At 42.5% G+C, this 12105-nt stretch overlaps 1 protein-coding gene across 1 annotated transcript in view; it reads right to left on the bottom strand.

Moving 5' to 3' along the window:
- Positions 1-12105, bottom strand: part of TNN (tenascin N) — a 63836-nt gene that overhangs the window by 31874 nt on the left and 19857 nt on the right. The window contains exons 7-9 of the mRNA XM_032160928.2: positions 11399-11665; positions 10487-10750; positions 43-309 (exon numbers count right to left, since the gene is read on the bottom strand). Coding sequence (XP_032016819.1) covers positions 43-309; positions 10487-10750; positions 11399-11665 — 798 coding nt within the window. The remainder of the gene's footprint in view (positions 1-42; positions 310-10486; positions 10751-11398; positions 11666-12105) is intronic.

Raw genomic sequence — 12105 nt, forward strand, 5'->3', positions numbered from 1 at the left:
AGCATGAAAGCTCTTATATTCCCAAAGAACAATGCTCCTTACCTGTCTGGGCCTTCGTGTCAGCCTTCTTGCTCTCCTGGGCCCCCTTCTGGGCCCACACGTGCACCGTGTACTCCACACCTGGCCTCAGGCCCGTCAGGACAGTGCTACTCTGCTCCTTCCCCACCGGAACCTCCCTGGTCTCTCCGTCCTTGGCAGAGGTGTAGCGCACCACATACCTGTCAATGGTGGCTTGCACCGGGTCCCAGGAGACAGTGGCCATATTCTCTGTCACCCGGTCGGTCACCAGGTTTTGGGGGCTGTCAATGTCTGAAAAAAAAAAATTGATGATCAATAAACACTATTAACAGGTACCAAAGAGTGAGATCTGGGCATTTTACTTGTGGTGAGGCAGTTTCCTGTTCTTATGGTTTCTCCATATCATATGCTGGTTTTCAGTTGTTTCATGGATATAGACCTTATCCCCACAGCTGGATTCTTGGATTTTCAACAAGGCAGCACAGCAGAGTGGTATGAGTACTAAATCCAAAGTCAGAAGAACGGGGTTCTAGTCCCAGCCCAGAGAGGCAGAGCAGAGGTGCAGGGTGGAGCCAGGTTACTAGCAATCTAATCCCAGCTCTGCCATCTGCCAGTTGTGGCTCTGGACAGTTCAACTGTTCCTGGCTGTGCCTCAGCTTCTTCATCTGTAAAATCTGAGATTTGGGTTAGATAAACTTTTAAGGTTCCTTCAAGCATGAATATTCCATGCATGTAACTAATTTCATAACTTACTAACTTGTTTTTGTGACTTTGGGCAAGTTGCTTTACTTTACTTCTGTATTTGTAAAAAGGGGTTGTTAATGATTATTGCACTTATCACTCTGAGTAGCTCCGTAAACCAAGAGAAAAAAATGTTATGTAGCAAAGGGGCTTTGAAAATGTTAAAGTATTACAGTGTTTACCACTCTGAAGCCACAGAATATTTACTCTATAATTTAAAATGTAATTAAGGGCAAACCTACCTCTCCGCCTCAATTTTATCCACAAGAAAAAAAAGGTAGGGAAAAATAATATTAGTACATATTCTACAGAGTTATTTTGAGTATTATATGAGCTAATAACATGTCTCCTAGTGTGACATCAGCAAGATGGCCAGTTAGAAATCCGTGATGCTCATCTTCTGCACAAAAACAACTAAAAGAATAAACAATGACATTTAAAAAAAAATAACTAAAGGAGAGTGCAGAATTATGTCAAACGAGAAACAGAAACTCTGGTGAGCACAGAAACTCAGGATAGCCACATAGAGAACAGAAGGAAACACTGGGACCCCACCACCCCATTGCCCAGCTAAGAACAGCTGGAAACCAGGAAGAACTTCTCCCTACAGCAAAACGTAAGCAAGAAGATCCCAGTAGCCCCTATCAGCACCTTGTACACCTACCGTCCTCACCACTGGGATCTCCTACAGCTCTCACAGGCACTAAGCCGAGCTGAGGGAGCTGCCTACAGGCACACAACTGTGCTCCCTCAGAAATGGAGCCAACACTGTGCCCCACCCCCTGTGGCCTGCATCGCTATTGTGCTACACCGTCTTGGTGTCTTGGAACTGGAGCTACTGTTGGAATGTGTCTTGCTCTCAGGGTGAGTAGCCATTCACCCCCTCATCCCTAACGGTAAACTGCTGCTGAGACACCACCACCCAGTGACCTGACATCTCCAAGCGGAGCTGTGAGCAACTGTTACACCTTTCCCCATGGGGCCAAGCAGCAGTGTAACCACTCCACATCCCCCTCCCCTACCCACTCATTCCAGAGCTGAAGCTGCATACTCTTTCCTCTGAGAATCAGTACTTTGGTAAAACAGCTCCATCCACTTCTGTCACACTAGACAGCACTCTACTCGTAGGGGCCTGAGCTAAAACTGCACTAGTTTCAGCTCCTAAGTGAACAATGCTTTTGGCAGAGCCCTATATCCCAGGAAAATGGTGTTGAGGCCATCCAGAATAGTCACATCCCTCAGGACTGAGCTGGAGTGGCACATTGCCCACTGGGGCATCAGTGCCTCAGCCAAGCTGAACAGCTGCACGTCCTAGGGCTGTGCTGACATAGTACCCTGGGTCCCAGGGAAATACAGCAATGGTTGGCTGAGACACCTCACCCTACTGGCCAGACAACTCTAGTATTCTGCTTCCCTAGAGCTGAACTAGGCCCCTTGAGTCTGAGCTCCTGAGACACCCTTCTCCCAGGGAGTAGAGTCATTGTTGTGCTGCTGCCTGCCCTGGTACAGCCCAAAAAACAGTGTGCTTGATTATTTTGGGATGCTTGCTGCTGCTGCATGTGGCCTTACAGAGACTGGGATACTGCCAAGTCCCACCATTGTAGAATCTAGAATCACCACTACACAATTCCTCACCCCTAGGGATCCAAGTTGCCACTGAGCTCTATTGGTGCAGGTTCCCAAATTACAGCAATTACAGCCATATCCTGCACCCTGGTCTCACACTTCCAGAGCACTTCTTCTTCCTCCAAGTTAAACCAGGGCTTCACCCTGCCCATCAGGGGTAGAATTACAGTTACAAACTGACCCCCTGAAGCCAAGCTGCTAGGCACTATAGGCAACCTATATCCAGCCCTGACACAGAGATCACTCTGCATCCCAAGATTCAAGTGCCACTATAGGTTCACAAGACCTTTAGCCTAAGTAAGACCTTGCCCCACAGTTGCTTTGAGCACCTGTACTGGAAACCCAGTGCCATGGCAGCTGCTTCTATGCCATGTCAGACCTGACACCAAGAGGGAGACTTTCAGCTAAGTCTTCCCATTATGGGGAAAATAAGAATAGAATAGCCCTTGCCACAATAGCCCTTGCTACCAAGGACATTAACAACCTATAGTGCCACCACCACTACCACAAACTTCTGTAGTCTAGGCCACTGATATGCCCATAGTTATTGCTGATGTCAAACACAGCTAAAGAAGCTGCACAAAGACTATACCACTGAACCTAATGAACCACCCTTCCCAACTGGCACATTAAAATTCAACCAAGGTAAAAGTATTTCTCTAAGAAAGCTACTCTAGAAAGGTTGGAAGAGGCAATTGTTCCACCAGATACACAGAACTCAATTCAAGGACACAAGGAACATGAAGAAAGCAAGAAAATATGACACCACCAAAGGAACATAATAACTCTCTAGAAATAGACCCCAATTAAAAAGAAATCAATACATTGTCAGAAAAGGAATTCAAAATAATGATCTTAAGGAAACTTAATGAAATTCAAAAAATACAGATAGACAATTTGATGAAATCAGAAAAATAATACATGATATGAAAGAGAAATTCAATGAAGAGACATATATCACAAAAAAGAAACACAGCTAATGAATTCAATGAACGAAATTTAAAAATATAATGAAGAGCTTCAACAGCAGACTTGATCTAGCAGAAAAAAGGATCTCTGAACTTGAAGATAAATTGTTTGACATTACCCAGTGAGAGGAAAAAAAGAAATAAAAATGAAAAAGAGTAAAGAAAGCCTACAAAACCTAGGGGATACTATTAAGTGAATAAATATTCATATTATAGGAGTTCCAGAAAGAAAAGAGATGTAAAAAGGTATAGAAAACCTACTTAATGAAATAATAGCTGAAAATGTCCCAAGTCTGGGGAGAGATATGAATATTCAGATCTAGGAAGCTCAAGTCCCTAAATAGATTCAACCCCAAAAAGGTCCTTCCTGAAGTATATTATAGTCAAGTTGTCAATAGTCAAAGACAAAGAGAAAATTCTAAAAACAGTAAAAGAAAAGTGTTAGGTCACATATAAGAGAATCCCATTAGACTAACAGCAAATTTCTCAGCAGAAATCTTACTGGCCAGGGGAGAAAGGGATGATATAGTCCAAGCATCTGAAGGGGGGGGGGGGGGGAACTGTCAACTGAGAATATCATACCCAGCAAGTCTATTCTTTAGAAATGAGGAAGAAACGAAGTCTTTCCCAGAAAAGGAAAAACTGAAGGAATCCATCACCACTAAACTGGATCTACAAGAAATGCTCAAGGGAGTCCTACATTTGGAAGCAAAAAGATGATAATCACAATCATGAGAACATAGAAAAGTATAAACTCACTGGCAGAGCAGATACACAAAGGAGAAAGAAAAGGATCAAGCCTCAGTACTACAAAAACCTACCAAACCACAATAATAATAATAGAAGAAGAAATTAACAAAGGATATACAAAATAATCTAGAAAACAATTTACAAATGAGGTTATCAATAATAACCTGAATGTAAATGGATTAAATTCCCCACTTAAAAGATAGACTTGCTGAGGCCAGGCATAGGGCTCATGCCTGTAATCCCAGCACTTTGGGAGGCCGAGGCAGGTGGATCACTTGAAGGTCAGGAGTTTGAGATCAGCCTAGCCAACATGGTGAAACCCTGTCTCTACTAAAAATACAAAAAAAAAAAAAAAAAAAATTAGCCAGACATGGTGGCACATGCCTATAGTCCCAGCTACTTGTGGGGTTTGAGGTGGGAGAATCACTTGATTCTCCCCTGGCCAATCTCTGAGAAGCAGAGGTTGCAGTGAGCCGAGATTACACCACTGCATTCCAGCCTGGACAACAGAGTAAGGCTTTGCCTCAAAAAAAAAAAAAAAAAAAAAGAATAGGCTGGCTGAATGGATCTTTAAAAAATGACCCACTTATGTGCTACCAACAAGAATCTTCCTTCACCTGTGGAAACACATACAGATGCAAAGTGAAAGGATGTAAAAAGATATTCCATGTAAACAAAAACCAAAAGCAAACAGGAGTAGCTATGCTTATATGAGATTAAACAGATTTTTTAAGTCAAAAGTATAAAAAGAGGCAAAGGAGGGATATTATGTAAAGAAAAAGAGATCAATTCAGCAAGAGGATACAAGTGAGATTTATCCCAGAGATGCAAGAATAGTTCAACATACACAAATCAATAAATGTGACACATCACATAAACAGAATGAAGAATAAAAAAAATACGATCATCTCAATAGATGCAAAAAGCATTTGATAACACTCAACAACATTTCACGATAAAAACCCTCAACAAGCTAGATATAAAAGAAGCAAACCTCAACACGCTGAAGGCCATATAAGACAAACCCATAGCTAACAATACACTGATTGGGGAAAAACTGAAAGCTTTTCTCTAAGAACCAGAACAAGACAAGGATGACCATTCTTACCACTCTTATTCAACATAGTACTAGAAGTCCTAGCCAGAGCAATTAGGCAACAGAAAGGAATAAAGTGCATCCAAATTGAAAAAGAGGAAGCCAAATTGTCCCTGTTTGCAGATAACATGATCTCATATACAGAAAACCCTAAAAAGCTCCAGCAAAACACCCTTAGAACTGATAAATTCAATAAAGTTTCATGATACAAAATTAGCATTTAAAAATCAGTAGTGTTTCTACATACCAGCAATGAACTAGCAAAAAAAAAAAAAAAAAAAAAATCAAGGAAGCAATCCCTTTTACAATAGCTACTTTTAAAAACACACCCATAAATAAATTTAACCAAAGAGGTGAAAGATCACTACAAGGAAAAACTATAAAACACTGATGAAAGAAATTGAAGATGTCACAAAAAAATGGAAATATATCCTATATTTATGAATGGGAAGAATATTGTAAAAAAATTGTACTCCCGAAAGCAATCTATAGATTCAATGCAATCTGTATCAAAATATCAATGACATTCTTTAGAAAAGCAATTCTTTTTATTTTGAGACAGAGTCTCGCTCTGTTTCCCAGGCTGGGGTGCAGTGGCATGATCTCAGCTCACTGCAACCTCTGTCTCCTGGGTTCAAGTGATTCTCCTGCCTCAGCCTACCCAGTAGCTGGGATTACAGGCGTGCACCATCATGCCCAGCTAATTTTTTTTGCTTTTGTTTTGAGACGGAGTTTCACTCTTGTTGCCCAGGCTGGAGTGCAATGGCGTGATCTTGGCTCACTGCAACCTCCGCCTCCCAGGTTCAAGCGATTCTCCTGCCTCAGCCTCCCACGTAGCTGGGATTACAGGCACCTGCCACCACATTCAGCTAATTTTTGTATTTATAGTAGAGACGGGGTTTCACCATGTCGGTCAGGCTGGTCTCGTACTTCTGACCTCAGGTGATCCACCCACCTTGGCCTCCCAAAGTACTGGGATTACAGGCGTGAGCTACCGCACCCAGCCCTTTTTTTTTTTCTTGTATTTTTAGTAGAAACGGGGTTTCACCATGTTGGCCAGGCTGGTCTTGAACTCCTGACCTCAAATGATCCGCCCACCTTGACCTCCCAAAGTGCTGGGATTACAGGCATGAGCCACTGCACCCAGCCTAGAAAAAACAATTCTAAAATTAATATGGAACCACAGAAGACCCCAAATAGCCAAAGAAATCCTGAGCAAAAATAACAAAGCTGGAGGCATCACACGAGCTGACTCTAATATGTACTACAAAGCTATAGTAACCAAAACAGCATGGTACTGGCATAAAAACAGATACATAGACACAATGGAACAGAATAGAGAACCCAGAAATAAATCCACATATTTACAGCCAACTGATTTTTGACAAGTAACCAAGAACATTCAGTGGGGAAAGAACAGGCTCTTCAATAAATAGTTCTAGGAAAATTGAATATCCATATGCAGAAGAATAAAACTAGACCTCTATTTCTGACCTTATTCAAAAATTAAATTAAAGTGGATTAAAGAATTAAATGTAAGACCTGAAACTATGAAACTACAGAAGAAAACATTGGGGAAACACTTTAGAATATTTGTCTAGGCAGATATTTTGGGTAAGACTGCAAAAGCACAGGCAACAAAAGCAAAAATAGACAAATGGAAATACATCAAGCTAAAAAGCTTTTGCACAGCAAAGGAAATAATCGACAGAATGCAGAGACAACCTACATAATGGGAGAAACTATTTGCAAGCTGTCTTTATGACAAGGTATTAATAAACAGAATACATAAGGAGTTCAAACAACTCAATAGCAAAATAATAACAATCATCATCATCATCTTATTTTAAAATGGACAAATGATCTAAATAGACATTTCTCAAAAGAAGACATACAAATGACCAACAAACATTTATGAAAAAATGTTCAACATCACTAATCATCAGGGAAATGCAAATCAAAACCACATTGAGATATCATCTCATCCCTGTTAAAACTGCTATTGTCAAAAAGACAAACAATAACAGGTACTGGTGAGGATGTGGAGAAAGGGGAATACTAGTTCACTGCTGGTGGGAATGGCAATTAGTACAGCCACTATGAGTAAAAGCATGGAGTTTCCACAAAAAACTAAAAATGGATGTACCATATGATCCAGCAACCTCACTGCTGAGTAAACATCCAAAAAAAAGGAAATCAATATATCAAAGAGATATCTACATGCCCATGTTTACTGCAGCACTATTCATAATAACCAAAATACTGAATTAGCCTAACTGTCCACTAGTGGATGAATAGAGAAAGAAATTTTGATATATATATATATATGTATGTATGTATATATATATATTATATATATACACATATACACACACAATGGAATACTATTCAGCCATAAAAAGGAATAAAATCCTTTCCTTTGCAGCAACACAGATCAAACTGGAGGTTATTACGTTAAGCGAAATAAGCCAGGTACAGAAACACAAATATTGCATGTTCTTACTCATATGTGGGAGCTAAAAAAATTGATCTCATGGAAGTTGGGAATAAAATGATGGTTACCAGAGGCTAGGAAGTGTAGGGGTAAGGGGAATGAACACAGGTTGGCTTAAGGGTTTAAAAATACAGTTAGATAGAAGAAATACGTTCTAGTGTTTGATCGCACAGTAGGATGACTACAGTTAACAATGATTTATTGTACATTTCAAAATAGCTAGAAGAGAAGATTTGACATGTTTCTAACTCAAAGAAATGCCAAATGTTAAGCTGATGGATATCCTGATTACCCTGATTTGATCATCACACATTGCAAGCATGTATTAAAATATCACATGTATCTATAAATATGTATATTATTAGGTATCAATTTTTTTAAAAAAGAAACAAATGTCTATTATGAGTTCTTAGCACTGAGTAGATGCCCAATGACCATAAGCTATCATTATTAACACTAGTTTGTTGATACGTTATAAATACAATAAATTATGCTCCTCCATACCACATACATAGAAGATACTTAAAAATACATTCACCAAAAAAAAAAAACTAGCACTTCTTTGTTCTAAATAATTCATTGCAAAAGCCGTTTTCCCAAAGTCACTTGCTCATACGTCCTATTACACATGTTGCTTTAGGCTGTAACCCCAAGAAAATGGATATCTACATTCCAACCTGAAGGACCACAGTCAAGGCAAGATCAACAACAGTTTTGTGACCCTTGGCTGATCAACCATTTTCACCCTATAAAAGACGTTAGAGAAGCCAATGAGGTGGGACTTGAAGAAGGGATTTATTTGGAAAAAGATACACTGTGAGTCCCATGGGTGAGGCCCAAGCCTTGAATACACAGTTTTCAATGGAATCCCTTACAGACTTTGTTTTGCATACCCTAGAGCAGCAGTTCTCAACCAGGGGCAGTCAGCAATGTCTGGAGACACTTTTGGTTGTCACAACTCAGTGTGGGATAGGTGGAGACATCAGGGATGCTGCTAAACATCTTACAATGCACAAGATAGACCCCTGCAACAAAGAATTATCCACTCCAAAATAGCAATAGTGCCGAGGGTGAGAAAGCCCAAAGCTTGGGGAACCATACAGGCTGGTGTCTGACATATGCTAAAATATCTAAGAGGTAAGAAAATAGCTGATTGCTCCGACACAGAGCAAAGACAGGCTGTAGCATTGCAAAAGAGCTGCACATCTGGTTGAATGGATAAAGGATGCATGCAGGTTCTCCATGGACCAGACTTGGGCCCAGACAGCAAGGTAGGCCCGGGGTTGTGTTAGAAGCTGTCCAAGAGGACCACCTAGAGGGGTAAGGCGACCCCACCAGAGAGGCGCTGGGGGAACCCCTGATGTATTGGCAGAGGAATGGGAGTAAGAGAGCAGTGGAAGACAGGCATTTGCCTACAGTGAGAGACCCAAGTGGAAGAGGAGCACAGAAGTGCTTCATGACCGAGTCAGCTTTAGCACTCATCAGGCTCCAGGGCAGGCCCAAACACCTGTTACAGTCAAGCACGACTTTCCACGACCCCTGGCTCCCTCCTCCCTAACCCCTGGGCTCTATTCTCTCTTGATCCTTCACTTCGCTTCCTCCTGACCCCTCACCTCTCCTCGTCCTGACCCCTCACCTCTTCCCCTCCTGATCCCTCAACTCTTCCCCTCCTGAGCCCTCATCTCTCCCCTCCTGACCCCTCACCTCTCTTCCTCCTGACCCCTCACCTCTCTCCCTCCTGATCCCCCACCTCTCCTCCTCCTAAGCCCTCACCTCTCCTCCTTCTAACCCCTCACTTCTCCCCCTCCTGAACCCTCACCTCTCCTCTTACTGAACCCTCACCTCTTCCCATCCTGAACCCTCATCTCTCCTCTTCTGGGATCCTTACCTCTCCTCCTCCTGACCCCTCACCTCTCCTCCTCCTGACCTCCTTCCTGACCCCTCACTTCTCCTCCTCCTGACCCCTCACCTCTTCTCCTCCTGACCCCTCACCTCTCCTTCCCCTTGACCCTTCACCTCTCCTCCTTCCTGACCCTTCACTTCTCCCCGTCCTCACCCCTCACCTCTCATCAGTTTACCTCTCCCAGCAATGCCAAAGATAAATGGGTGAGAAACTGCATACAGCAAGCTAGAAGAGCAGTGCTTGAGGTACACAGCAGAAAATACAAGATAAATTGTGCGTGTCCCCTGCCTGGAGCAGGCAGCTGGCCCACAGGTGGCCCAAGCCAAGAGAGAGGAGAAGATTTCACGTAGGGAAGTAGGGACTATTACATGAAAATAGACATAATTACATCTGGGGGACTAAAAATGACTAGATATTTGCTTACTTTTAGCTAATGAAACACTGTTATTATTTCTGCCTAAAACATTCATTCAGATGGCAGGAACAAAAACAAACAAGCTTGCAAAGGGTTTAAACAGGTGAGGAATTTTTTTTAAGGGATTGATCACAATCCCTAAGTCTGGCTCCCGCAGCAAGATAGTTACTTCTTAATATTTACTCCTTGTCAAGGTGAAGCAGTTAGTGTGTTAATGACAAAGGTACTCAGGCAAAGAAAGAACAAAGAACTACGTGCAGTGGCCAGCCATCTTTAAAGACCAGAGTTTGGAGACCACCACTTAGGCATTCTAAGAGAGGCCAGTAAAAGGAAGTGAGGGGTACACAGTGTATTATGGGAGGATATCAACCTGCGCTTCCATAAAGTCCCCCTTTAAGCCAAGGTCAGAGAAGAAAACCCCACGTAGACAGACCCTGAGCATGGCATTGGCACAGCAATAATGCACACTCTTTACCTGTCTGGGCCTTGGTGTCGGCCTTCTTGCTCTCCTGGTCCCCCTTCTGGGCCCACACGTGCACCGTGTACTCCACGCCCGGTCTCAGGCCTGTCAGGACGGTGCTGCTCTGCTCCTTCCCCACTGGAACCTCCCTGGTCTCTCCATCAGCAGAGGTGTAGCGCACCACGTACTTGTCAATGGCAGCCTGCACTGGGTCCCAGGAGACAGTGGCCATATTCTCTGTCACCCGGTCAGTCACCAGGTTTTTGGGGCTGTCAATGTCTGGAAGGAAAATGTTTGGAAAGGTTTAAGCTCTGAAGCCATGGAAGACATATCCATCCCCCCATCTTCATCATTTTCATCTTCCAGAGCTCTTTTAGAGCAAGGCAATGGCATTCTCATCCTGAGTCTCCGCTGGGAGTCTAAGGAGAAAGTAGCCCTTGGTTCTGAATTTCAAAGGAGGAATCATTATAAGTGAGGCATTCTTTCTTGGCTTTCATTTCCCTAAAATGTTGGAGGAACGATGTCTTCTCAGCAGCATATGGCACATCACAACCTCCAATTAAACAGCTGCCATGACATTTAGGGTTCCTAACTTAACATTTTATCAAGGGCTACTTCACTGATGAGCACTCTAAAAATATTATCACAAGCATTGCAATGACCAGATCCTGTACCCATCTTCCGCTAAAAGCATTGTTACTATAAGACTTTACTTCTCCCTTCCAGTGGGCCAAGTGGTCTCATGAACAGCTCATCACTGTCAGGGAAGAGCAGCCCACTGCCATCACCACGAGAGCTCAGTCTTTCTTTCATCTTTAAGCCTTCTAATTGCAAAGTCTTTCTGCTCAGGCTACATCCTTTGATACCATACCCATTCAAATCCACAAGCTAAAACTCAATTCCAATTGACCATCTCTCTTTTGTTACCTGTCGGGGCGTTGGTGTCAGTCTTCTTGCTCTCTCGGTCCCCCTTCTGGGCCCAGACATGCACTGTGTACTCCACACCTGGCCTCAGGCCTGTCAGGACAGTGCTGCTCTGCTCCTTCCCCACCAGAACCTCTCTGGTCTCTTGGTCGTCAGCAGAGGTGTAGTGCACCACGTACTTGTCAATGGTGGCCTGCACCGGGTCCCAGGAGATGGTGGCGGTATTCTCAGTCACCTGCTCAGTCACCAGGTTTGCTGGGCTGTCAATTTCTTTAAGAGAGAGATGAAAGAAGAATGTAGCCTTTACCACCCTCTAATTCCATAAAGACAGCACGAACACAATCAAAATGATAACCTCAACAAATGTCAGAGTCTCTAATATGTCAATGATTGAGTTAATGTAAAGGTCTAATTAAGCAAATGGTCTGAAATTCCAGTAATAAGCTAATAACATTTAATAAGAAGTGGAGTTTTCAGACAAAGCCAGCATCTTTATCAACTCTATAAACTTTTCCCGGAAGTTGCTTTGGGATAAAAATAATTGGTCTTCACATTCAAATTTCTCCTTTAGCCTGGATTTATATAACATATTCTTCTAGTTCCTGACTCCTTGCATTAGAAAGCAATTATGCTGAATAAACCTCTGCATCTGCTGTAATATGTTCTTTCAGAAGAAAAATATCCTAGAAGTAGTAGCCATCAGTTCTTTC

Source organism: Hylobates moloch, unplaced genomic scaffold (assembly GCF_009828535.3).
Source record: "Hylobates moloch isolate HMO894 unplaced genomic scaffold, HMol_V3 SCAFFOLD_8, whole genome shotgun sequence".
NCBI lineage: Eukaryota > Metazoa > Chordata > Mammalia > Primates > Hylobatidae > Hylobates > Hylobates moloch.